We start from the raw sequence: 26,612 nt of genomic DNA on the forward strand, positions 1-26,612 counted from the left end.
CGGTACACGGCATTGGGATATATCAATCCTTAGGCCCGCCCCCAAACACCACGTCTTCTAGTCCTCCGTCTCCAAGTCGCCCCATCAGGTCTATATCGGTTGTCCCTCATTATTGTTGAATATATATATATATATATATATATACACTTACACACACACACGCACGCCTACGACCTTGCTTCTTCTGTTCTCGCCATCAAGGGACACAAAAGAAGCAACCCCCCCTCACCCTCGTTGTCCGCTCGTTTCTAAACCCTGAAGCATAATATTGCGCCGCATCGTATAAGTCGACTAAGGCTGGAAAAGAAACCAAATTTCAAAGCGCTCGAAATTACCATCTTACAGGATAGGATCATCCGACCTGGCTTCTGGAACACTTCCACACTGCGCCGCGATCTGACATAAATACTACCGACTGCCGCCTTGCGCTTTGCCTTACACACAACACCAAGGCATTGGACACCCGACTAGCACTACCCATCACCAGCAACCTACAACAACACAACAGTCTTGGCATGAGATAACCTGTAGGCGATCTCACACTCACAGGCCATATACAATACCACGCGACCTACTTCGCCGGGACGAGCCTGGCTACCCTTCCTCATGATGGTTTCCATGGCCCAACAATATCATATGTTCCCCTCACGACCAAACAACGACACAGACTTCATGCTATACCCAGAGACGCAAATGCAGACTGGTTATGCCTCGCCGCCAACGGAGATGCAATACAGTCCAGAGACCTTCAACTTCCCCCACAGCGCTGGTTTCGAGGCCGGTGCCGTCTACACAGAAGCCCCCCCATTTCTCATATTACGGCAGGGCCTCGCCAGATGGTGGCGATCTAAGAGTCCCTTCCTCCAGTCTCTCTACTGCATCCGCGCCCTCGGCAGCCTCATCCACAGTGGGCTCGCCGCTTTCTAACCACGGACAATTGGCTTTCATCCCGGAGTACCACCAAAATGCCCTCGGGGTCAACCCCAGCATAGTCGGGCAACCCGATTACTACACCAGTACCGAATACTCTTTCACTGCGCCCATGATAGACGATTTCAGCATGACATACGAGGCCAAGCCCGGTTTTGTTGGTGAGTTGTCACGGATCCCTAGAGATGATGTTTCTCGTGCCACGTCGCACCACGGCTTGATTTCTGTCATTCCTCCTGCTCCTCCAAATCCAAGCCTGGTACTCGATACCAACGTCTTGGAAAACACCCCAAACGCCTCAGCTGTCTTTTCCCCAACTACCCCCACTGTGTCGCATACATCTCCTCTACTCAGTGCTGGGAGCCAGTTTGGTAGTCCTGGGCTGAGGGGGCAAAGCAGTCCCGTGACACGACGCGACAACTCCAGTGCGCCTTTCCTTCTTCGAAATAGTGGTCATCTTGTTGCGCCTATCTGTACTTCTTGTTGGTTTTCCTGTACCAAACACTGAACCAAACGTAAAGACTAACCCAAACGTTCTCATGACAGACCCTTCTCTGATTCACCCCGAGATCCGGGGCCCGATGGGCCCGCCAATTCCTGGCTATGATGGCAGCAACAACTTCTCTCCTCAGCAACAGAATCCCTATCCTCATTCGCCCGCTCTTTCTGGTCAGACGTCGCCTGTTCCTGTTATCAGGAACCGCAGCACATCGCCTTACCTCCCCAATTACCACTATAGCCCATTTGCAGTACCACAGCAAGGGGTTCGTAGACCATCTCTCTCCTCATACCAATCCCACGGCTCGCAAGAGCTTACTTACAGCGGCGATGAATCCAAGGAGAAGCAACGTTGTCCGCATCCCGACTGCGGCAAAACCTTCAAGGACCTCAAGGCGCATATGTTGACGCATCAAAACGAGCGCCCTGAGAAGTGTCCGATACAGACTTGCGAATACCATATCAAGGGATTCGCAAGGAAGTATGACAAGAACAGACATACCCTTACACACTATAAAGGTACCATGGTCTGCGGGTTTTGCCCAGGTTCTGGTTCAGCGGCGGAAAAGTCGTTCAACCGGGCGGATGTGTTTAAACGACACCTCACTGCTGTCCACGGAGTTGAGCAAACCCCACCGAACAGCCGGAAGAAGACGGCCGCCACGGCAAACACCGGGAAGAAGCTCACAGGCTATGCCCCTGACGCGACGGGTAAATGTTCTACATGTTCATCCACCTTCTCGAACGCACAGGACTTCTATGAGCACTTGGACGACTGTGTGCTGCGCATTGTGCAGCAGGAAGACCCTGCTGAGGCCATCAATGCCCGGCGTTTGGCTGAGGTGCAGAATGACAAGGAGGTCCACGAGACAATGGACAAGAACAACCTACCCCTCACCACCGAGGCGAATGCTTCGGCCGAAGAGGACGAGGACGACGATATGGCCGAAGATGACGAGTGCGACGACGAGTACAAGCTCTCCCGGAAGCAGACGATGGCCGGCCAGAAGAGGAAAGGCAACCCGGCCAACGGTGTTCAGAAGTCGCGTGGTATGACGCATTCACGAGGTGGTGTCGCCCTCACGGCAAAGAGCAAGAGCCGCAAGAACCGACGCGACTATCCATCGTCTTGGGGTTTCGACAAGGGCCAGATGACGATGAAGAAGCGGGTCATGACAGTATTCGATGGCCCCCGCCGTCTCGCCAAGGACGACATGATGCTGTCTACTGAGCACGAAGTCCGCGTCAAGTTGTCGGACGGCCAGTCGTACGTCACTGACCTCGACGTGCAAACCATGAAGCGAGCCCAGGCCTTCCTCGATGCCACTGAGGCAGAGAAGGGCATGTGGATCTCAGACGACCCTACCGAAGAAGATATGCGCAAGATGTTGGAATTCACCGGCCACTAAACCCGACCTATCAACAACGCCACCTGACTACATATATCCTTGGCCCCTGTATCATTCATCATCAACCAATCCTTGGACACCCCCTTCGTTGCCGCCAATACAGTACATACGCATCTGCATAAGTCTAAACCACTGGACCGACATATCGCAATTCTACAAAATATGCCCATCACCCCTTTACACCCTGATTGGGCGGTTGGTGAAAGAAAGAAGAAGAAAAAAAGGGCAGTACTTATATTCGGAGCATGACAGGCGTTGGTTTCTCCTATTTTCGGGCTAATGAACGAAGACATCATCATTATACCAGGGGCATGTCGGCTCAAGGGCTACGGGGGGGGCATATCACAATAGACAAGCGGGCATCCTCTTCCGGGACCGCGGACATGGCACGCCAGAGCGAGACGGGATGGCTTGTGCAAGCATCAGCGTTGCTTGTTCCCCCTCCGCTCGGTGCCACGACCTTTTCATGACGGGACGTATTTCAACGAAGATGCAAATTTCTGTTTACTGTTGGACAAGCTGGTTCGCAACAGCTTCTTTTTTTGTTAGTGGCTTTTGGGGGAAAGGGAGTTTCTCATGGATAGCAAGACGGGCTTGCTGGTTGTAATCGCTTCCCAAAGATGGAAGCGCGTGTGTTGATACCCTGTTTGATAGCTTTATTCGGCCATATCAAATTACAATTCATTTTATTACTATGATAAATCCGGGTACTTCTTGGTACCATCTGCAGTGTCCATGACCAACTTCTTGAGCCGGCCATTGCGATTGGCTACCTGCCTGCCACCTTCGGCATATTGAGGGTTCCATTCATCACGGACGAATTCCGACCGCAACTCGTGCAGTGAGCGTCAGTTCCTCAGCACGCCAAGGGTCGATTCAGCTGGGGAAGAGGCAGGCTGTTGCCATGTTCGGGTTGGTCTCGCAGTCAGAGGTACAGAGTCGAAGCTGTCGGACTTGGCGGAATAGAGGCCGCCCAATTATACAGCCCTACCGTACCGCAGTACTCAGTACAAGAAGCGTCATGTAGAGTCGCATTGTATGCACTGCGCACGCGATGTTGCTTGCTGCCGGACAAGCCGACCCTGGTCGGCCAAGCAAGAAAGACCCCGTCCCCCCGCCTTTTGTATGTTTGCTCTGCTCGTAGGGGCTCTCACCGTAGGGCAGGGGGCCACGTATAAGCAACGGAGTATTGCGCAGTGCCTGCAGCAGAACGAGGCACAGCAATAAGCGGCGGTATGCACGCAGAACGATACGCGGGAACCAAACGACGAGAAAAAAAAGAAAAAAAGGAAAGGAACAGAACGAAACGAAAGGAAACAAAAAGGAAAAGATGCCAAAAATACGCATGGAACTTTCCACTCCTCACCGACGGCCAGTCCGGTGCAGCCCGTCCCCCCTGAAGAACGGAGCAAATGGCATGGCGTGAGTGAGACATACTTCCAAACAGCAAGAAGAAAAGCTTCCACGTCCACGTACACGTACCCAGCGGCGGCCATGCGGGGTGAAGTCATCCGGCGATTCCCGCCTGCCTTTCTCTCGAGTAGTAAATGTACTTGCTTCGTTGGACAGCGCATGAGGCAGTGCACACGGTCTCACAACCGCGGACCGACCCGCCAATTGTTGGCTATCCACTGGGATGCACGTGTGTTTCTTCTTGTTTTCCCTCTCCTCCGAGCCATCACATTCACCCCCTCTTTCCCTTTTTTTTTCTTTTTCATCCTGCCAATATCCCCGGCCGCGACGGCGAAGGAAGACATGGCCGGACCACACCTAGGCCCGGGTTCCGCCGCTGAGAGCCGGGGACAATCCGGTGTCCCGGGTGCGGACTCGACGATGGAACGGTGGTGTTGAGCTATGGTCTGGCATAATAAAGCTGGCCCAGTGTGCCTACCTCCTATCGTTGGAACTTGGGTCGGATCGGTTCTCGGGAATACCCATAATAATTTTTCCCGTCGCAGCCTTATCGTGCTAATCCCCCACCATGGGCCCAACAACCCCTCCTCTCGTCGACGCCGCAAGTAAATTTCGCATTCGCATTCCCGACTGTCGAAGGGGGAGAGGCTTGCGTTCCTGGGTTTGCCTGCTGTCGCCTGTCAAGCCTTGTCCTCGTTGCCATTGTGCTTTTGGTATTTCTTTCTTCCCTTATTCTCTCTCTCGCGCACGGCCATGATTTTGACGGCCCGCATCAGCATCGTCGGCCCCGCCGACGAGCCCGAGGACTACCTGTCCGACAGCTTGGGCGCCATCTTCCCCGACGACGTCACCAACTCCCACGGCGACCCCGACCAGTCCCTGCTGTACACGTCCCCTTACCTGCCGAACTCGCTCGAAGTCCGCGTCGCCGATCCGATCGAGACCAAGGACCGCCTGCTCTTCTCCCACTACCTATGGAACGCGTCGCTGCTGCTCGCCGAGCTCGTCGAGGCCGGCTCGCTCGAGGGCGTCGTCCTAGAACCGGAGCTGGGCGTCTTCCAGGACATGACCGCCGCGGCGGAGAATGGCCAAACGGAGCTGCAGGAGAACGGAAACGGTAGTAGTAGTCACGGTGTCGTTGTTGCGGGCCCGGGGCGCAGGGTCTCCGCGAGCGACTTCGACATCCGGGGCAAGTCCACGCTCGAGCTCGGCGCCGGGACCGGCCTCCCCTCCATGCTGGCCGCGCTGCTGGGCGCCTCCGAGGTCACCGCCGTTGACTACCCCACCCCGCTGGTCGTCGACACGCTGCGGAAGAACGTCCAGTTCAACACGCAGCTCAAGTTCTCGCCGTCGGGCGCCGTGGCGCCGCGCATCCACGTCGACGGGCACGCCTGGGGCGAGCTCGACACCCCCTTCGCGCTCGCGAACCGGCGCAGGTTCGACCGCCTCTTCGTCTGCGACTGCCTCTGGATGCCCGACCAGCACGCCAACCTGCAGCGCTCCATCGCCTGGTTCATGAAGGAAGGGCCCGAGAGCCGGGCGTGGGTCATTGCCGGCTTCCACTCTGGTCGGTCCAAGATGGCCGGCTTCTTCGGTCGCGAGGCCCTCGAGGCCGTCGGTCTGGAGGTCGAGTACATCTGGGAGCGCGACTGCGAAGGCGTCGAGCGCCCTTGGTCTCCGGATCGTGGGTCCGAGGATCCGGGGGTGCGGAAGCGGTGGTTGACAATCGGCATACTTCGACGCATAACCTAAGTCGCTTTTTTGGAGTCTTCAGGGGAAAAAAGAGGGGGAGATGATGTCAGACATATATATATATGTACCCCTGCCGACTCCCTAATGCCGTTGGGCATGGCGCAGCAGGAACTTTTAACTTTTTTTCCTGCTTAGAATGGCCTGATGACGACACGACACTCATGATGCCCGAGCTGAACTCTGGCCTGGGTTTCAGGCCGGGTATCAGCTCGGGCTGATGGCTTATGGCGTTCTTGGCACCAAAGCAAAAAACAAAAGGCAATGTCAAAGGAAGGGAACTCTATGTACGGTGTGTGTCCCAATGATGGCCCAACATGCTGCTGGTCCAGACTCGTTGCGGCCGCACGACGACCTTTCTCAGCTCCCCCTCCCCCTTGAGGCCGGTGCCGGTGAATTGATTGGTCGTACACGGGCTGCCGTGGCGCTCCAAAGCACGCCCGAAACAAGCAGAGAAAACCGGGTTCGGAGCAAAAGCCGTTTCAATTTAGTCCAAGCCATGCCAACAGAGTCGAGAGCAGGTGCGGAACTCATGCCGCGCACTGCGGGCTCATCAAAGTTGCAGAACAGGTGCTGGCGAGTCACATATATGCTGGCAACGGTGTTCAAGAAGACGAGAATGCAGACAATTAATCAGCCGACTTCGAATTGTTGGGAACGACCTCTGCCGGCTATACTATTTGACCGAATTTCTAGAAAGGACGCTTTCAGACCAGATGTCATACGTTTGAAATAGAAACCCAACGCAGAATAAATGGCAACCAAACCCAACGAGACCCTGTGTTTCAGCGTGCGCGTCACACTCATTCTCTCCTATAGCGACGGACGTCCTCTCCAAGTGGACGGCTATATACTCGGCGAGTTACAGCGGTGAGGCGCTTGATAGAAAGGCCCTTACTACCTGAAGGCTTCTATTAGTCGCCCAAGCTGGACTCTTGTGGCTGACTGGGCTGGTTGGCTGACGGCGACCGTCCGGCTGACATCGTTATTGTTCCTGATGGGGTGGCAGTGGATTCATGATCCAGTAGATGATGACACACAGTGAATGCGGCTGGAAAGATTCGGGTACAATGCCATCGTAATGATCCCTATTAAATGCCTAGTTCATCGTCCTACTTACTGACACCCATGCCGATGCATCCCAGAACATATGCTAGATCCGGCGTGTACCGGATCACGAAATGAATCCAAAGTACAACAACAAAAGAATGCGAAAAGCTGAACAGAAAAAAGGAAGGGATGTACAAAAAATCGCAGTTACTGTCTGTTTTGCCTCGCAAGCTGTATTCACAATCCTAGCACCCGTATAAGATACAGAACAAAACATATAAGTGGCGATGAAATCGTTCCAATACCACCAAACCATCAAGCCGTACCACACCAAACTAGCCATCTTCCCTCGGATCCATCGTCATGCCGACCTGGCCTCCAACCATCCGTGACGTTTGTATCAAGCAGCAGTCGTCATTCCCAATGCTTCCCGGTATGTTCGGCCACCATGGTTGTGCAGCCAATCCTGCCCCAGGTCTTTTCGTACGTACACTTCACAAATCATTAGTTAAACATCAAGCTACACTCGATGCCCCTTTCAAGTCTGTAGTACATCCAGCTCTTCCTCGCTTGGGGGAGAGCTGTTTCGTGACGAGATATGTCCTCGCCTTTCTCGAAACTTGCTCCAGGACCGGTGTAGCTTGGTTCGGGTATGTCAATAGGTGGTTGTCCAGCAGATGAATGGGTCGTAGAGGCTCGGGGGTTGCTTCCTCTTCCGATACAAGGCCGTGAACCATACTCGAGGTCGAGTGACCTTTCACCGGCTGCGGGCTCAAAACTCTGGCCGTCTGCGCCACGTATGTTGGAGAAGTCAACTCTTCCGAGCCAAAAGGCACAGGTCGCGGCGGCATGTCGCTGCTGTCTCTCCTTCCACCGCCACCACCGCTGCTACCAAGTTTCTGCAACAACATTTCTGACTGCTGCTTAGCCAGTTTCTGGAGTTGCGCCGCTGGATCCTTGTGATAGCGCAGAACGTTAGTCAGGTCGCAAAGGCAGTCTGCAGGCTCGTATCGTCTACCATGCACACATACCCAGTCACTTTGCTCCGGCACGCCCTCCGCGGCTGGGAGCAAAGTCTCGTCGTCGTCGTCGTCGTCGTCGTCGTCGTGGACGCCGGGACCACCACCACCACCCCAGAATTTCGGCCGACGGATAGGTGCTGGGGTGACGGGCAAGCTGGGCCGTTCGGCTTCACTCGGGAAGTCTGTGAGTTTTAAACCCCGCTGTGCCCGTCCACTTTCCAATGCCTCTCCGCCCCGACTGGGCATCCCAATAATACCAGGGGATTTGAGACTCAACGACCGCCGATGCTTCTGCAGGGTGTCAACGTATCGCTCAATCTCTGGCACCTCATCCCAAGCATTCGTACGCGTGAAGGAGCTCCAAGGATCCGATGACGTGACTGAGATGGTAGGGGTGGTGGGGGTTGCCGGCTCATGGCTGGGTCGCGTAGGGGATGTTTCTGTTACACAGGTCTCAGCCGGGGTTTGTTGCTCCTCAGGAGAGGAAGAAGCCGGAGGCTCACTCGTGGGTTCAATTGAAGAGCCCGCCTCTTTATGGAACGCGTCTTCGGCAAAAACGCGGGTAGGGGGGTTCCTGGTTGATCTCCCAGGGGAAAATCGCCTTGGGCTTCACGTAATGCTGTGCCGGACGTTCCTTGGGGACCTCATAATACATGTTCCTCGGAGGGCTCGGGTAGCGTTCGGGAGGTACGAACGGAGCAGTGTCTCGAGACATTTCGTATATGGTGGCAGGAAAATTCGCAGCCTCGGGCCTCGTATCTGCGGGTGGGGGTTGCCTGGTACATGTCAGGAATCTTACTTCTACGGTGCGTTGGTGGCAGTTGAAACTAACCGCTGGGCGTCCCATTCCGCGAACGTGATGGGGGGAGGGGCTTTGTAATGCGGTTCTTCACCATGCTCTTTACGAGCCTCAGCTTCGGGTTCCTCAGAGGTGGTATCACAGGTGGAGCTGGAAAACTGCAAGTCGTGCTCAGGAGGCTGAGCAGCTGCAGGTTCTTCATGTTGGCTCTGGTCACTATAGGGCTCACTGGTTGTTGGGGCGTTTTCGAGGCCTCGAAGGTGTTTGGGCTGGTATTCGCCCTTGGTGAGGTATTGCACAAACTGAACAGACGGTCGAGAGGGATCGGACTCCGGAGTCTGTCAAGTGGTTAGCTTATAGTCTTGCAAGCTGTCGCCGCCTCCTAGCAACCTACTTCGGCTCGGTAATGTCTGTCGTAGACTGCCCACCATCTTCCTGTCATTTCGTCGAAGACTCCGCTTCCAGTTGTTGCATATCTCCCTTGGAACCAAGGCTTGTCTGACCCGATGAAGTGAACCATGTTTATGCTCGACTGGAAGTGACGGTAGGCGGGGACGTATTGGTAGTGGGCCGAGGGCGTTACGTTGTAGCTGAAGCTAATGCGGTTGCAATTGTTCTTGAAGTGCATGTTCAGCAGACCCTGGTCAGCACCGTCGAAGGATATGCCTCTCTCGGCCATCGCCATCAGCGCATAGTAGTCCCCAGGATTGGGTTTCAGAACCATGACACCTGTGTTGAACAGGTCCGGCCAGCCTATATCGGGCGCGGCTGAGAATGGCTGCGCAATGTCAAACAACTCATCTGGGGCGCGGTATGCAACGATGTCGGCATCTAGATATACGATCTTGCGAAAGCTAGTCTGTTTCCATAGGTTTATCTTGGTGAAGGCGGAGTGTAAGTCGGTTCGATTCATCAGCGACAGATTCGACGGCTTCGGGTTCTTGATTCGAGGCACGGGTATGATATAGTCGTACACTGCCTGCATGTACTAGTTAGCGCCTACATGTCGTACTCCCATGTTTGTTGGTGTTGCTGAAGCTTGCCTTGAGCTGTGTTATAGCTTCGGCAGCAACTGTGTCCAATGTGACCAGGGCCCCGAGCTTCTTGGAGGTGCCGCCATCGCGCAACGAGTGTCCTAGAACCAATGCGCCTATGAATGGGGTTAGCGGGCGCGTAGAAATTCGACCAAAAAGCTGGACCTTACCAGGTAAATATGTATCGTTCATAAGAAGCTATCGGGACATGGTCGTCAGTGATTGTGGTGCTTTGGCAGAGTTGAGGCTTGAAGCTCACTGTTAGGTAAACATCCTCCTCCGCTCCTCCTTGCGCCGCCATTGTGGGCAGGGCACGCGACAGAATCACGCCGGAATAAGGCAAATGTTTCCTTCTGTTCGTAAGACACGGCAGCAGAGTTTTTGGCTCTGGCGATGAAGTTATTCCCGGGTAGAGCGAATCCAAGCAGTTATATGCTGGTGGTGTTGCCCCGGGTAGCTAGAGTGCAGGGCAGCGACAAATGAGGTAAGTGGGAGGGATGTAGCTTGTTATTGGGTTCAGTTAGCACAATGGTGGCGGCTGTGGGTGGTTCGCAGCGGCGCAGAGTGAACGAGAATGCGACCCGGAGAGTAGAAGCAGCAAGAGACGAAGAAATGGCTCCGCGACCAGAGATATGCTCACAGAGGTTGGGCTTTCTTGTTCCGGAGGACTCAGTAACTTAACTTGAGCACGTAGCAATGCTCCGGGAGGGATGGTGAAGAAAGAAAAGCCAGGCGGGCGTCCAGCCAGGATGGGAATAAATGGGATGCGGTGCCCTGGAGCAAGGCAGTCTTTGCGGTCTGTACTCGAGCCCGTCCACGGCAAGCCTGTCCCGTCCTGTGCGATGCAAAATGCCCCCCCTCCTCGTACGGCCAGTAGAACTGCAAGAGCCTGGAGTCAACAAGGTTCCATAAATGGTATGGCAGCTTGATACAATATCCACTTTCGCAGGCGGCGGGCAGTGAATTTTTTTTTCTTTCTTTTTTTTCTCGGTCTCCCTGTCAAGGTCGTGCGGAGGGGGAACGGGCGGCAGGGCGGCTCGCAGGCATCCTATCCCATCACCCCAGATCAGACCAGATAGCTATGTTTTTTTCCTCTTGGAGATCTTCATTACCGTTATCATCCCAAGTTGTCTTACCTAACCCAGACACCTTTAATTGCCGGTCACGTCCATATCTACATATGTACATCATCGGAGGCTACCTTTCTGTCTGCGTAGACGTCTGTCGGGAATAGGTGGGCGGGCAAGAAGATCCCCAGAGTCCTGTTAGTGACCAGACAAAACCTCCATGGGGAACGACGGGGCAACGGCGGGAAGCTCTGTGTCATGGATACAGACGAGGATCCAGGATCCGTCTTAGTGACACCTATCATACAGGGTCCGCAGGGACCAAGGAAGATAGCTTCGCGAGCCAATCACTCTAGAGCGAAACGGGAAATGAGCTCCCTCGCCAAAGCTGCATCATGGATCATTGTGCATGCAAAGCCATGCAAAGCCCAGACGCTATTGGCCCAATGCATCGTGTTCAGCACTCGTCGCCATCTGCTCTTGAATCTCTACGGTACCTAACGTTTCTGCCACAAACGGTGCATTGCAGTGCAGTGCAGCACAGAGGGTTCTAGGCACAGGCATGACTAACACGAACAAAATTTCGATGGGCCTCTGTGGTTCCCGAAATCCTCACAATTCGATTGTGCAAGTTGATATCAATGGTGGGCTTAGATCGCGCCAGACGTCGGGTAGTGATGGGATATGACGTGTCTAGTAAAATATGGAACCTCCAAGCTGATGGGATTCTCCCAAGACCAAGCAATGCCCGAGAGATAGCTACTGAACCTAATAAATCCGGACAATTGCAGGACGCACCCTGCCGGCACCCTGCTCACTAAAATGCCCATTCGTGAACCAACCACAAGTGCTGATTCGACTCTGGAATTACCTGAAATGGACACTCGTCAAGGGCAACTAATGCACATGAAACTCTTCGATAGATTAGACTGCCTGTAGGTATAAGCTTACATTTACATCAAACTTTTAGTATGGAAACGGTGCAAATGGTGAGGATCAGAGTAAAATGCGTGCCTCCTCTGGATCTGTTCAGAAGTGTGTCATGTTCTAGATACACTTATCGTGAACCAGAATCGAATACTGGAGACTTAGGCCAGCAAAATCAACCTTACCTTGGGCATTACTGCGTAAGAGAGGGGCCATGGAGTTGTAGGTGCATCCAGACCTTCTGTCAACCCAATTCCATCATGCCCAACATGGATGGGATGCTAAAATTATGGCCCTCATCATCCGATAGACTGACTGTACTAACGTAGCCTACCTACTGAATCCTTGCCTCCAGCCAGCCAGCCAGCCTGCCTGCCTGCCTGCCCAGGTCCCGTTCTTGCACATGACCCCACTGCCTACTGTATTCCCGACACACGCTCGAGATGAATTGATTGGACTCGTTTAGGGCAACCACGTCCCCAAGACTACAAATCTTCGCGCGGTGTGGCACAGCAGCGACGACGGCAGCAGGCCATGGCCAATCCTGATGCACCTTGCAAGGTCATGCGACGAACGCCCTGCAGCATCGATCCCTCCCCGCGCTGTTCGCGCGCAGAATAATCCCATAACCACACCCATGGCCGTCCAAGAACGAACATCGTCGCTGGGTGGCCCAAAGACAGCAACAGATCGGCGCGGTAGGTTATGTAGTGGTTGTATCCTGATTTTGAAAAACCTTGCTTCAAGGGACATGCCAGTCTGTCACGTTCCGACAAAGGCGGTGGGGGATTGTCTCCATATTTCCCCGCAATCTCCAACTCGTGCTCCATGACGTCTGTTGGAGGAGGATTGATTCGATCTCCGAGGCTCCTCTCCATATCCATGTTGGCACTGACATATCCACGATACCGGCTTCACATCTACTACTACGGTGGTTTATTTGCAGGCACGTCACGACTCACGAGCCACGAGTCGCCCGTAGCTGCAATGCAGGGTCTAAACTAAGGGCATCATCAGATTCTAAGACCCGACGATGAAGGCATAGTTACAGAGAGTTCCCATTCCTATGCACTAACCAACCAGCATCCAAATAGGCACATTCACTCAAGCCCCCGATCCTTAGACTCCCCGCCGAATTAAGGGTGCAGATCTACGAAGACGTGCTTCGTCCTCCCCGGGCGCTGTTCGTGCCGCCTCATGTACATCATCGCCGAGGCCCCAATCTACCTGCCGATTGTCATTGCGATTTCTGCAGACCGAGTCGAGCTTGCTGCGGCAGCTCCGGATCTGCACAGGATGGACGCTGCGTGAAAGCCCATGCCTCATTGCTGCGCGTCTGCAAGCTGATTCACAACGAAACTATGCCGATTTTCTACGGAGAGAATATCTTCGTCGTCGCCTGTGAGTAAAACATAACCGCCTATCGCAGATCCTGCCAAGTACCTCCTAACCCACTACATGAATACATGCCAGGTCTTGTCGGCCGACCTTACGATGCGACAACTTTCTTTCCATTTTATTTGCGCCTCGCCACCATGTGCCTCATGAAAACCGTGGCGTTCCGGGACGCCTGTCTTTGTGGCCATTGGAAGAGTGGCCGGCGTCGAGGTTTGGAAATCAGCGGCATGGATCTCGCCGTCAGCTGTTTTGGGTCGAAAACCTTGGCCCTAGGGGCAGGCAGTTTCCTACCTCTTCCCGCCAGATCAAAAAGGACGCACGACGAGATTGTTCGCCGGATCAGAGCTGTTGGCAATGTCACCAACCCATGCCTCCGTTGTGCAGCAAAGTACTCCCGAAACCGCTGGGCAATTATTTGACCAACATAGGCAACATTGAAGACGACACACAGATAGGCTGATATCATGTGCCTGTAGTCCGATTTCTGAGGCTCCTTATGCGGCCCAGGAGCTGGCTCTCATTGCTGACCCTGGCATCTCTCGTCAATGGATGGACGACTGGGAAGTCGTATCTTCTTGAACCCATGCCTCTCAGTCCGAAGCACGCATGCCCATATGTCAGGCGCCTGATGCTTGATGATCAGTCTCCATGTAGACTATTGGATGAGATTCAGCAAAGTTCAATGACATGGCGAGCAGCTACGATTATTGCATGGGGATTTCATGTAATCGCATTTTTACCCAGTGGCTACAATCAGCGAATTGATAGAATGTGTTGGAGTTGTTGCCCAAAAGCATCCCGAGCTCCACTGGCTTTGGTCATCTCGATGATATCTGGAGAACATGCTAACTCCACTAGACTTTACGGAACCACAACACACTACGATTGTTTGTTGTTATCTTCCAGTCAAGCTAGACCCACGAGTTCGGTTGCCCACAGACGATCACCGATGGGGAAGGTGTTATTGAGGGGAGACCCGCCTCACGCAGACATCCACCTCTTCAATCGTGGCTCTTATCGTCGCCAACCCAGCTTTTCGATCATAAACGAGGGGTTGGCAGGTGGGTTGGCCGGTTGCGCAGCTGATTTATCATTGCGACCACCTACTTAGGCTGTTTTTGGCAGTCGTCTTTCAATAACAAATGCTTACTTAAGCAGGGGTTTCGGTCTTGTGGTTTAGTGGTATAATTCTCGCTTAGGGTCAACCCTGATGCTTGCATGCGAGAGGTCCCGGGTTCGATCCCCGGCAAGACCCCTACAAAATTATCTTTTGATTTTTTGTTGCTTTGAGATACGGGTGATGATGCATCTCGTAGGATAGGCCAGAAGGGAAGGTTGGGTAAAGTATAGCATAGTTAGTTAGTACGGTCCGCATTCGGCTGGATCTAATCAATGCACGCACTATTCCGTAACAGAAGCTTTATTGTATACTGGAACAAACGCCTACCAAATTGTGAACCGCTGACTGAGAATGGAATGAACAGACAGTTATTTGAGTGTTGTTTCCAATTTTGACGTGCAGTTACCAATGGAAACATTTGCAACACGGGCTTGGAGGTCAAGTCAGGACTCGTACACCTGTTTGGGCAAATATTGGTCTTAGAGGGATATGGCGTTTGGATTATATACCACGTTCATTACGTGAAACCTTTATACCTGAGCTATCTAGCACATACTTTGCGCTCAATGATGTGCATGCCATTCCATCCCAGCAAGAGTATCCAGAATCCCAGAACGCCCATGCTTATGCCCAATCCAATATTCGTGCAGACCAGCCCGTCATCATTATTCCTCATCACTGCTATCAATAATGAACCCAGCCTTTCCCCTTGCTCTCCGCCTCGGCGCCTGCTTAGAAACGAGATCCTCTTCCTCCTCATCCCCGTCCGCGTCCGCCATCTCCGTATCGACGGCAAGGCCAAGACTAGCCGCCAGATCCTCGGGTTCGGGGCGGGCCGGCTCCGGCTCCTTGGGCATGCGGCGCCGCCTCTTCTTGGCCCCAGGGGCAGGGGAGCCGCCGCCGGACGAGACCGGTGTATCGTCGGTCCCAGACGTGCTAGCCCCATCTTCATCGTCATCGTCGTCAGCAGCGACTCTACGACGTCCTCGGCTCGACGTGGCCGAATCCTGGGTCATGGGCAAGTCGTCGTTCTCGCTGTGGTCATCCAGCAGAACCTGTGCTTTCCGCTTGACCGAGGTCGCTTTGGACGGCGGCGAGGACGATGTGGCTTTGTTGTTGTTGATGACCGAAACCACCAGGGCCTTTTGCTTCTGTCTCAGCCGCTCCTCGTTGGCGAAGAATTCGCGGTCGCGCTCGTCGTCCGTCTCATCGTCGCTGGCGTGGACGTATACGTCACTCTTGAAGCGGCGCGCCTTCTCCAGCTCGCGCTCGCGGCGCTTGCGCGCTTTCTCCTCCAGCTCCTCGTCGTCGAGCGGTTCAGAGTTACTAGCTCGCCGGCGGCGCTTTCGTATCTTCCTCGGCTTCTCCCCATTCTCGTCGATCACTTTACGGATGGTCGGCCCGCCGGCAGGGAAAAGGTTCTCGTCTTCGTCCCCGTCATTCTCATCCTCGTCATCAAAGACGGCTTTCTTTCGGGGCGCAGTCTTCCGCCGTAGCTGACGCTCAGCCAAAGCACTGTCCTCGAAAGTGGGCGGGTCAAATTCGGCCTTGTTGATCAAGTCTATGGACTCCTGGAGCTGATCAGCTGTGTAAGACGACGGGACGATCCATTCGCTCTTTGGCGTTTCCTCCACGGACGTGTCAAGGCGTTGAAACCCGACAAGCTTCATAAGAAGCCTCAGGTGAGAGTTCTTGAACATGGCTGTCCTACGCGCATCGTCATCAGGGCGAACAACTGTTTCTGATTAGTATTGCATAGCTCTTGTTCAGGATAGATAGGACTTACAGATGGGTGGTGGCTCCTTTGCCAGCCGATTTTCATTGAGTCCAGTGTCCTCATTTTGATCCGCGGACTCGGCAGTATCCTTATCCTTGGGGGTCTCGATAGACGGCATTGCCATCTCTGCAATTTCCCATGCTCGGCGCTCGGTCTCAGCAACAGCCAATTGGCTCTTGACCCATTTAATGTGATGAGACAACTCTTTGTCTAGCAGGACGCCTACAGCAATAGCAACTTGCTTGTCATGGTCGACAATGTGTCGAAACTCGAGCTCGGCAGCTGGCCTAGGTTTGGATGACAATATTGTCTGCTTCTCGTAGCCGTATTCCAGGTAATGAGCGGTCGCGTTGATCTTGGAAAAGAGCATCTCGATGAGTAACGCCGGCCGCTCTTCGATCTTCCGTATGCACTTTTTGAGAATCTGCTTCACCAGCTCATCCCACTCCTTGTACGCGCTGCACTGCTTGTCAAGGGGCTCCTGGCCCTTGATGATGTTGTAGAATAAGTGGATGATGTCAACCCTGAAAAGCATGACGCTCATATTCTGCTTGAAGGCAATGCGGTAGAAATATCGATGCGCACGCTTGAGCTGCGAATCGTTCAGGTCGTGATAAAATTTGGTGAAATGAACGAATGTGTCCACAACACCCTGTTGCGTGAACTTGTTGGCAAAGGTGCCAAATTGGAACTTGCGCTCGGTACTTGTCTTTTCAGCGCCGGCCTCGTCGTTTTCAGATTCATCCTCTGCTACAGGATTCTCGTCATCTTCGCCCGCCGCCTTCGCCGCCTTCTTCTTCTTGCGAGTACGGCGGCGCGAACGAACCTGCATATCCACGTTCTGCTTGGAATACGCCTCCAACACCCTCAAGTACGTATGTGTTAGCTCCGTACACGCATCGAGAAACTCGAAGCCTTGGTCCTTGAAGTTCCGAGCAATCGTCGCTATCCTCTCGTGTGTTTCGTTTTCGTAGAAGATGCGGCCAAGAATGTTCTCTGCGATCTCCTCATCCTCCTCATTGCCGGTTTCGGTCATCTCTTGGACGGTGAGGAGGATCTGAGTAAAGCACCTCATTGCTGCAGAGAGTTCGGGCCAGTTCTTGTTCTCCATTGAATCTCCCATGGCTCTGTTTAGCGTGATGAAGGTTTCCTGGTTCAAAACACCGGCAACAAGGTTGAAAGTCCCGACATCGCTTTCGTTGTTCTGGTCCTTCTTGCCCTTTTTGGCGACCTTTTGCCGCACTCTCTCGGCCTCGAGGAACCAGGATGTAAGATAGAAGAACTGGCGATGGTGATATTCGAAGACATAATCCTTCTGCTCGTCCAGCTTTTTCCGGACATGCATGAAAAGGGGGTTAAATCCGGAGTCGAGAAATTCTTCAACAAAGCCGCGCAGCTGTTCTCGAGCTCTGGAGTTTAGCGAGGTCCGCGGTCCGAGGTCTTTCGGTTCCATCTCTTCCTTCCTAGGCCTCCTGGGTGGCCTATACACTTTACTGCTGTCCATCTTCTGCTCCCGAGTTGCAGCATCTACAAGGGCGTCCTGGCCAGATATGGTGGATACCTTGCCATCGTCCCGCTTCACCCAAAGCATACTTCCCCATCGACTATGTCGCGTTGGTGCTTTCCGATTATGAGACCTGTGCATTGCAGCCTCCTTCTGCATCAGCGTTGTAAGTTCATCGGACTTGGCCTTGCCGACTTGTTTGTCATCCATAAATAGCTGGCTTATGTTGACACGCTTGACCAGATGGAAGATGATCTCCATCACGACTAAGCCCTCCTGGTTGAAATCCTCTCCCATATTTGACGCGATTGTTAGTATGGTTAGAAGGATGTCCTGGTACGAGAATGCGTCGATCAGAGCAGACCGCGATATTTGCGACTCGTCGCCGTCGTATGTGACGCCTGGAGGAGGCGAAATCATTGCAATATTCCGGAGGAAAAGCAGCACAAGCTTGATGATACCCTCGTCGCGGGTGCTCCGGTCGTTTTTCGGTATCGCCAATGATGGCAAAGCCACACGAACGGCGGTGTGTAATATCTGGGCAGCGTCGAAATTGATGATGGATCGTTTGTAGGCAATCTGGGCAAGCTGCAGAACTGGTATGTGGCGATGGTGGTTCACAGTCATCTCTTCCTTATTGCGATCCAACGGCCAGGTCAGGGGTACCAGGATCTCTATGCAAGCCAGGGCCACTCGGGCCTTGAACTTGTTGTCGTTTGCATTCTCTGGCCAGGTGGCGAGGATATGGAGCAAGTCGCCGTCGATTAGGTTCGCTTCGGCCAGGCATCGGGCAACGTCCATTCGGTTCGTTTTCTCGTCGTAGAAGCGTATCCATTTCTTGATGTCGCGGAGGACCTCCAGGGCGGAGTCTCCCAGCACGTATCGTCCATCATCGTCGGCGCTGAAACCACCAAGCTACGTCGTAGTGGTCAGTACCATTCTGAAGGGGCGCAAGTAGGCAGTACGGGAGCTACTCACTGCAGACACAAGACTGTTGATATGCGCCCGGACTTCGGGATGTACAACATCGGTCGGGCCACCTTCTGAAGCCTCCATCTTGAGAAGAGCGATTGTGACTCCCAAGGTTTGAAGGCAAGTTTGTTCAAGTTCACGGCCGTGGGGGTTGACGATCGTCCAACTGCATGGGCACTTTAGTGGTGGTTTAATGGGAAAACCGCGACGACGCGTCTGGGAAAGTGGAAGACGCGTTGAGAGCCCCACCTTGGACGAATGGGTAAAGCACTTAACCTAGGTACGTACAGACAGGATTCCCCAGGACGCAAGAGCCCGGGCTCCAGGTACTTACTTACCTAAGGTAAGTACCGAGTCTAGCCGGACTAGAGCCAGCAGCTTCCCCGGCTTTAGAGGCGAGGGGGCATGTCTGTCTGTACCTAGTCCATCTGACCTTCAACTCATAACCCGGTGAACAAAGTACCACACAATGGCGAATATACTCATGAGAAGAAGCGCCTTACAGCTCAAGGGCCAATTGCGGATGTTCAGCTCTGCGCCCGCCAGGTACGCTGCTCAGGTTAATAGGCTCGGTGTTATCGGGGCGGGACAAATGGTGAGTTGACCTCGGCATGTGATTGGAAGCCTCAAGTATATCAGAACACTCACCAACGCTCACAGGGCCTGGGCATCGCGCTGGTGGCTGCTCAGAGAGCTGGAGTTCCCGTGACGCTTATAGATACGTCTCAAGCTTCCCTGGACAAGGGATTGGGCTTTGCCGGTAGGTGCCCCCGTCTTCCTGGGCTCGAGAGTCGGAACTAACCCCGGCGGTAGAGAAACTCCTGACCAAGGATGTCTCCAAGCAGAAGATCTCTCAGAAGCAAGCGGACAAGGCTCGCTCGCTGCTGACTTCTTCCACGTCTATCGATAATCTTTCCGAGGTCGATTTCGTTATTGAAGCCGTCCCGGAGATCCCCCAGCTCAAGTTCGACATCTTCGCAAAGCTGGCCGAGGTCTGTCCCAAGCACACCATCTTAGCCACTAACACTTCGTCCATCTCCATCACCAAAATCGCTGCCGCGACCACCAAGGACCCCAAGGACACGTCGGTCAGCTCCCGTGTCGTGTCCACGCACTTCATGAACCCCGTGCCCGTGCAGAAGGGTGTCGAGATCATCAGCGGCCTCCAGACGAGCGCCGAGACCTTGAACACGGCCGTGGAATTCTGCAAGGCCATGGGCAAGATCCCCTCGGTGTCGGCAGATGCTCCTGGCTTCCTGGCAAATCGCATCCTCATGCCCTATATCAACGAGGCTGCCATTTGCCTCGAGACGGGGGTCGGTGACCGGGACTCCATTGACGCCATCATGAAGAACGGCACCAACGTGCCGATGGGCCCTCTGCAACTCGCCGACTTCATCGGTCTCGACACCTGCTTGGCTATCATGAAGGTCCTGCACACAGAAACGGGCGACTCAAAGTATAGGCCGAGTGTGCTTCTGGGAAAGATGGTTGATGCTGGGTGGCTGGGAAAGAAGAGTGGCAAGGGTTTCTATGATTACTGATGACCATCCAGGCGGGCACTCGTTGGTCTGATATGAGGTTCAAGGTCAATCTATCCCTTTCAATCAAATACACTATTGCTGTATCATTTCATGATGTTCCGAACTTTGACGAGATACTGCCTGGTGTCTCTATGGTCAGGACGACACAGTCACCTTTGCACCATGCACACTGGAAGCCCATATTTTACCTCCTGGGGAATCATGCTTTCAAATATGTAATATGTGGCGCGGGGCCCCGATAGCTGCTACGCTTTGATGGCGTCGCCGTGTTTAGTTTACTTCTGCCCATGCAGGAACGACGACCAGTTCAGATTCGCGAACGGCGAGGCCAGCATTACATATACGTCGCAAGCCGAAGTCCTCGTAATGACAATAGTAATCACCTCGTGGAAGAAATGTTGTTCAGGTATGGTTGAGGCACAGGGAGAAAATATGTCGAGTTCGTGTGCTTGCACAAGCAACAACATGCCAACTACGAGGCGTTCCCTCTCTTTTTTGAATTAAGAGAGAGATCTACGTTCGTCTAAGTTAAGGCACAGGAAGGAGGCAAGTCATAGCAACAGGGGAGGTCACTGTTATTCGAACTTTGCAGTCAAGTTAAGGCAAGACCAAATAGTAACGTTCTGTTACTTGATGTCAACATGATGCTCTGCCGCCCCCATTCGACCCCTTACAGTTTCGCGTCGAGAAATGAGGCCATGAACAGATCCGATTGCGCGCTAAGTTACTGTATATCGCACGATTGACAGCATGTACATTGTTTAGTCCAGAAACGTAATAACGATGCTAGTCAGGCACGCCCTACGGACATTAGGGCACCACCGGTACTCAGACCACTGGGCGATGAGGATCCGCGAGGGCTTACAGCTTGTTGTATCAGCCGTTCACTGCTGGCCGGTACCTCTAATATCTCGATTTCCTCACAAAAGAAGCACCCTGTTGCAGTTTTCGGTCGCTTGAGTTTCACCGCATACACTACTACCAGGTAGGGTGACTGGGAGCTCGTCAACTATCTTCACCGGAGAGCCGTATGCAGCACCGGCATTTATACTCGGCAGGGTCCACGCATCCCCCCTGTGCACAACCAGTTGAGGATACTCTTCGTGCACAGAAGCAAAGCACCACCCATTTGGAGACGTACGTGCCACCTGCACTTTTGTCTGCATGTCTGCCCCGCCCCTTTCATTCCTAGATATTGTATTTACTGCTCTTCTTGACCAATATGAGCCAAAGGTCACGGCAATCGCTCTTGGGGCAATGCTACTATATGGAGGATGATGTACACTCGGCTATCCATCGTAGGTAGGGGAGTTCAACGAATGAGCGTATGGCCCGGCTGTCTCATAGCCGCAGCCAGGAAGGGAAGTAGCATCAGGGGTTTGTGCTGAAAGGCTCCTTGCCACTCGAGGCCAGTAAAACCGGAGTATCACAGCATACGATATACGGTGCCTTGATAGCACAGCAGCGGAGGACTGCTCGTCCACAGACTACAGCTCCCGGTAAGGTCGGAACGGCGTCTGCACATCTGACTTAATCCATGGAGGTAGAGGTGGTTCTCGTTGAAACCTGCGACAGGACCTCGCGTATCAAAAAAGCCAGCTACTCCCCTGGAAGGGCGTCGACGTCACCCTGGAGAGTGACAGCATTCAGCCAGCTACCACCCACCTCCTTTGTCTATTCGCGCCAGTTGCTTAGACTTGGCGCCCTCAGAACCTGGGTAGATGCGGCCGAGACAGATGACTGACGTTCCGGAGGACATGGGTTCGGTCGATGTCTTGTCGCACGCAGATCGAGACGCGGCGGTGCTGAAGAGTCCGAAGCGAGCGAGCGCGATACAGTTCTTTGCGACATTCAGCGTTCCTAGGCGAGCACACCAGTCAATAACCACGATAACCCATTAACGAAGGAGTAGGTCAATATAGTCATGACACATCTATCCAATACAGGGGTGGTGGGGGAATAGTGGAAACCCCATGCGAGGAGCAACCTAGGCGAGCCTGCGGGGACGATGATCAAAGAATCATACCCTCCAGGGGAAGGGGTCTTCATTCGCTTGCGGGAATCCCAGATTGGGGGGGAGGAGAGTGTGTTGTGTGGATTGATCTACTAGGAGCAATGTTTCGAAGTTCTTATTACCCGGTGTATAGCCCATTCTCAGATCCATCGCCTAGTTACTTCTGATGGAAAGGGGGGCACGTGGGGGATATTCACTTGTAGCGACTTGAGCTTGGAAGTACCGAGAGTTCGTGGCCGCAAAAACGGGGGCTGCTTGATTGCATATACGAGAGTGTGAGCGGGAGGCCCAGATCGAGATGACGCACTCATCGCATGTTGTGATAGAAGACTAATGCTGTCTCAGGGGACGGTTCAACACTTGGCCGTCATCAAGATATCTAGTACTTGCAGCGATGGCCATGTATCGTCAGACGACAGACAGTAAGTCGAGAACAGCTTCAGGGGGGTTTGAGGGCAGCAGTACCCTTGGCGTCTTGACGCCATTCAGTTATTGCAGTGTGAAATGTGCCGCCAGCGTATGCACGATTCGCCGAACGCGAGCTCGTCACAACGTGATAACCAGCGAAACAGTGGCCCGTGGCGTACAAGATCTCGCACTCTGGCAGCCTTTGCAGGGACCAGGGATCAATGCATCGTCAACTTAGCGAGCAGGACTCAGCGATAACAATAAGTATAGCCTGATGGGATGGCAGGCAGGAACATGCGCAGACGTGTAGCGCGGCAGAAAACACCGAACGCTCGTATTGATACGGGCTGCAGGCTAGCAAGTCGGCTCTCATGCATTGTCAGCCTTGACCCAGTGGTGGGAGAAAGAGAGACATGCATGGGTGACACTGCTTACATCCCCTATCTTCAAGCTGAGGCGAACCTCGCTGATTCAGCCGCGTTACCAAAACCCGCACCACGGCAGTAGGCGCGCCGCGTGGAATTCGTCGTCGTCCGTACAGCCAGGTTTCAAATCGCGGCAAGGCCAATGGTAGCACTCACATTCATGAGGGCGGCATGACGCCGACGGGTGGGCTTTTTGCTACCATTGGTCGTGAACCCCAAGCCGGGCACCATGTTTCGCTTCTTTGGCTTGCCGCGTGTCGAGCTTGGGTTTTGCCGGATTTGCCAGCGCGCCGTAGACCAGACCCCCATTATGCCATACACCACCAGAGGCCACCACCTGCGCCGCAGCGCCGCGCCAACTTGGTCAACGGAATCCCCGTTGCCCGTTCTCGTGATGCTGGGCCTATCCACTGTAGGAGTGAGTGGGATGAGGATACCGGGCGTAGCCGTTCGACTATGCTTTCTTTTGATAAGTAAACTTGTTTCACGGGGGACACAGGTGGACTGCGGGATAGTCACACACACACACACACACACCAGCTACTCGGAAGCTGGTCTTACCTGTATCAACATGGTGGGCTGTCAAACTTTGAAGCCAAAGCTTCTTTTCAAACAGGCGCCAGCTAGGAAGTGGATGGGCTGTCAAGATCTTATCTGTAGGCTTCGCACGTACTAGCGCACGTCGCGCAAAGGGAGGTGCCCCTTCCTATGTTGGGTTTGCAATATATGTGAATCTCGTCAAGGCTGGTTAGGGGGGAGAAGGGGGAGGATGCGGAGAAAATCGAGGGTGATCCATGCCAAGCCAAGCCAATATGGAATCGACTTCAGCCCGGGCAGGCTCTGCAGGTCCAGACCCCCTTGCTCCTCGAAATTGAAAGCACCAGTGCAGCTGCTACGATGCGTGCGCGTTGTAGGCCCCATCCGGCCTTCACCCGGACAGCAAGTAAGGTGAGCCGATGGGGATGGATGAGCTCGTTTGCGATCTTGTTCAGACCAATGTTTGATGCAGGGAGGGAGACAAGTGGACAGACGCGACTCAGCCACAATGGGCCGCGAGTGAAAGGGAGCTAGCTTCGCCTACCTGGCGCCTGAGACGAGGCGGCAGGAGACAGCATTCATCATTGCCATTGTTATCTTGTGGTGCAAAAAATGTCTGTCTGGGTACCTAAGGTAGGCATTCCAGCGGAGCGGCCACCGGTGAAGCATAATGACAAATGGCGCGCTAGGTCAGGCAGGTTTCTCACTAGACACTAGGCAGAGTCTACCTATTTGGAGGAAACCACGTAACAAACAGTCGGGAGCGCCGAAGCGGGTCGCGGGTTACAGGCGAGACTCCCAGATCCCATCACCGGACCTCTTTACCGGCGTCATCCCATCCAGCCACCCCGTCCCCCCGGCATCCACGAAGACTACCTAAGATGGAAGTGAAAGATGTCATGCGATGCTGCATGCGATGCTGCGAGCTCGTTTCAACCCCACCATCGCAACGCCTCGCTAAGATACTGGCATGTCATGGGGAACAAACGACGATCGATGGCTGGGCAAGACATACTCGCCTAAGCAAAGGGCTCGTCTGTTCCATTAGCCTGCATATGCGAGATTGAGATCAATTCATGTGATCTGTTATCGACCAGGACGCTGCGATGTTTGCGGGGCGCCCCCGGTGCAATTCACCACCACCCTCATTTCGTCCTCTCCAAGCGATGGCTCTGCAGCATCGGTCAAGGAGGAGGAAGAAGAAAGGTCACAGGTATAACTGCCGCAATTGGCTGTGGCCGCCGCCGTAGTCGTCTCCAGTCCATGACGAAATCCGTCTCATATCCTTTCAGGCTTCAGCCGCAAGCTCCCCCGTTTCAATCGCCCGGAGATCTGACGAATTCGACCGTCATTCATTCATCCAATGTTTTTGCAAATCAGGATTTTGCCCTCATCGCTTAGCAATTGATCGCTTGCTGGATGGCTGGACATCAACAACGTGCAAGAAGAAGCGGAAGAAGAAAAGAAAGAAAGAAAGAAAGAAAGCACAGAAAAAAACAACCAAGGCCAGAAGAAGTGGCTGTTAAGTTTTATCCTCCAATTAACACCGGGATTTGGCTCAGCCTGGCCTTCTCGATGGCACTGTATGTGTGTACATGTAGATGGCGACCTCTAGCAAAGACGAAGACCAAGTCGAAGACCGCGCCCGACGATGTCGAATCAACATGTTCTGTCATACAATACTCCACTGCACTTCATCTCGGAAATCTTGATGCTACTGTGGTTTCGCTTTGGGAATGGTCGCGGTAGTTGCAAGGGGAACAAAGGACGCGGCGGCCACGGATCGGGCTGTAGCGTAGCGCCACACGACTGTCCCAGCACAACAGCACGAACCGGCGGGCCTTGGTGGATGGAGGTACGACACGACGGTCGGCTGGCTGGACTGAAAGGGGTGAGGGGGACGATGGAAGGGCTAGCCAACTGCATGGGCAGATTCCAAATGCGAAGGGATCCCCCTCCGCGGTCCCAAGCTTTCTATTTTGATTATCATGGTGACATCCCGAATCACATCAAAGAGATCAAAGCGGGCGCCGATAGTGGTGCGCGGAAGATCCTGGGATTGCGGGTTGGAGGTGGGCAGGGAGAAATCATAGGATGCACGTACTATAGACACCCTATTGATACTGTAGCATTTTACCTGCTCGGGGTGTGCTGATCATGGCCGTATCCTGGCATCAGATCTCGACGGACGGGGTGCCAGTCAAGGTGGAGTCGTGTGTGCTCGCGGCGGAAAGGTACACAGGAACATGCTTTGGTCGTGAGATTGCATGGCCTGGGCGTGGTGATTCAGATTGGTGGACGGGCAGAAGACGGGGGGTGGTAGTCGTCCCCCAGCCCCAGGTAGGCCCAAAACCACCGGATTACCATTACCGGTGCTGGACTTTGGGAAACAAAACAGCTATAAACAAAATAGCAGAAGAGTTGAACTTGAGGCAGGCCGTCGCGGCGCTTCAGCCCTCCCGCCAACAACCCACTAACAGAGCCTTCCAATGCATGCGGTACTAACACGGCACGAGTCCATCAATCTTTTCGAATTGGGAAAGTCAGCTCCTGCTTGCCTGTTTCTAAATCTGGAAAAACAGCAAATGGTGAAACAAGCCCTTCCCGCTAAGGTGGCCCTGCCGCCGCTTGCCAGCCTGCCAGCCTGCTTTCTCTCCCCTTCACAAGGGAAAATACCTGTTGAAATCACAACATGGATTGCCTGTGGGTTTGGGCCAATTTCCCATCCCGGATCTGAGGTTCTGCTGGGCCACCCGCCAGTGTCGCGAGCTCCCTTCCTATCCGGCGAGGTGGATAATGACAGCGAAACTGCTGCTCCGCCTCCAAGGTGGGGGAAAAACAATCAAGAGCTACATAACCATACCTAGGTTAAGAGTCGTGCACCTTCCAAGGTGCGATCCACCCTGATTCGTGCCGTCGGGGTCACAGGGCCCGGCCCCCCGAGCGACGTGCCTCCATCACGACAGTCACGCCTCGTTTGCATGCTCCTTAAGTCAGTGGTTAGCGCCGTCGCTG

General features: G+C 53.8%; 8 protein-coding genes across 8 annotated transcripts; 4 read left to right on the forward strand and 4 right to left on the reverse strand.

Moving 5' to 3' along the window:
• Window positions 1-609: 609 nt before the first annotated feature.
• On the forward strand, window positions 610-927 carry PG986_001692 (uncharacterized protein; the record flags this gene model as incomplete). The annotated part of the gene is made up of 1 exon (XM_066837914.1): window positions 610-927. The coding sequence occupies one exon, from the start codon at window positions 610-612 to the stop codon at window positions 925-927; it is 318 nt and encodes a 105-aa protein (XP_066706807.1).
• A 542-nt stretch (window positions 928-1,469) lies between these two features.
• Window positions 1,470-2,837, forward strand: PG986_001693 (zinc finger protein; the record flags this gene model as incomplete). The annotated part of the gene is made up of 1 exon (XM_066837915.1): window positions 1,470-2,837. One exon carries the CDS (start codon window positions 1,470-1,472, stop codon window positions 2,835-2,837), a length of 1,368 nt encoding a protein of 455 aa, XP_066706808.1.
• Window positions 2,838-5,003: 2,166 nt separating this feature from the next.
• On the forward strand, window positions 5,004-6,002 carry PG986_001694 (uncharacterized protein; the record flags this gene model as incomplete). The annotated part of the gene is made up of 1 exon (XM_066837916.1): window positions 5,004-6,002. The coding sequence occupies one exon, from the start codon at window positions 5,004-5,006 to the stop codon at window positions 6,000-6,002; it is 999 nt and encodes a 332-aa protein (XP_066706809.1).
• A 1,562-nt stretch (window positions 6,003-7,564) lies between these two features.
• Window positions 7,565-10,205, reverse strand: PG986_001695 (uncharacterized protein; the record flags this gene model as incomplete). The annotated part of the gene is made up of 7 exons (XM_066837917.1): window positions 7,565-8,672; window positions 8,725-8,847; window positions 8,904-9,208; window positions 9,265-9,845; window positions 9,883-10,020; window positions 10,075-10,102; window positions 10,164-10,205. The coding sequence occupies 7 exons, from the start codon at window positions 10,203-10,205 to the stop codon at window positions 7,565-7,567; spliced, it is 2,325 nt and encodes a 774-aa protein (XP_066706810.1).
• Window positions 10,206-12,383: 2,178 nt separating this feature from the next.
• PG986_001696 (uncharacterized protein) lies at window positions 12,384-12,782 on the reverse strand (the record flags this gene model as incomplete). The annotated part of the gene is made up of 1 exon (XM_066837918.1): window positions 12,384-12,782. The coding sequence occupies one exon, from the start codon at window positions 12,780-12,782 to the stop codon at window positions 12,384-12,386; it is 399 nt and encodes a 132-aa protein (XP_066706811.1).
• Window positions 12,783-15,081: 2,299 nt separating this feature from the next.
• Window positions 15,082-18,753, reverse strand: PG986_001697 (mating-type switching protein swi1; the record flags this gene model as incomplete). The annotated part of the gene is made up of 3 exons (XM_066837919.1): window positions 15,082-16,151; window positions 16,203-18,612; window positions 18,676-18,753. The coding sequence occupies 3 exons, from the start codon at window positions 18,751-18,753 to the stop codon at window positions 15,082-15,084; spliced, it is 3,558 nt and encodes a 1,185-aa protein (XP_066706812.1).
• A 385-nt stretch (window positions 18,754-19,138) lies between these two features.
• On the forward strand, window positions 19,139-20,213 carry PG986_001698 (3-hydroxybutyryl-CoA dehydrogenase; the record flags this gene model as incomplete). The annotated part of the gene is made up of 3 exons (XM_066837920.1): window positions 19,139-19,264; window positions 19,330-19,429; window positions 19,483-20,213. 3 exons carry the CDS (start codon window positions 19,139-19,141, stop codon window positions 20,211-20,213), a joined length of 957 nt encoding a protein of 318 aa, XP_066706813.1.
• A 2,970-nt stretch (window positions 20,214-23,183) lies between these two features.
• On the reverse strand, window positions 23,184-23,633 carry PG986_001699 (uncharacterized protein; the record flags this gene model as incomplete). Its single annotated transcript, XM_066837921.1, has 2 exons — window positions 23,184-23,564; window positions 23,622-23,633. 2 exons carry the CDS (start codon window positions 23,631-23,633, stop codon window positions 23,184-23,186), a joined length of 393 nt encoding a protein of 130 aa, XP_066706814.1.
• Window positions 23,634-26,612: the final 2,979 nt, after the last annotated feature.

Source organism: Apiospora aurea, assembly GCF_038362705.1.
Source record: "Apiospora aurea strain CBS 24483 chromosome Unknown utg000001l_segment0_segment0, whole genome shotgun sequence".
Lineage (NCBI taxonomy): Eukaryota > Fungi > Ascomycota > Sordariomycetes > Amphisphaeriales > Apiosporaceae > Apiospora > Apiospora aurea.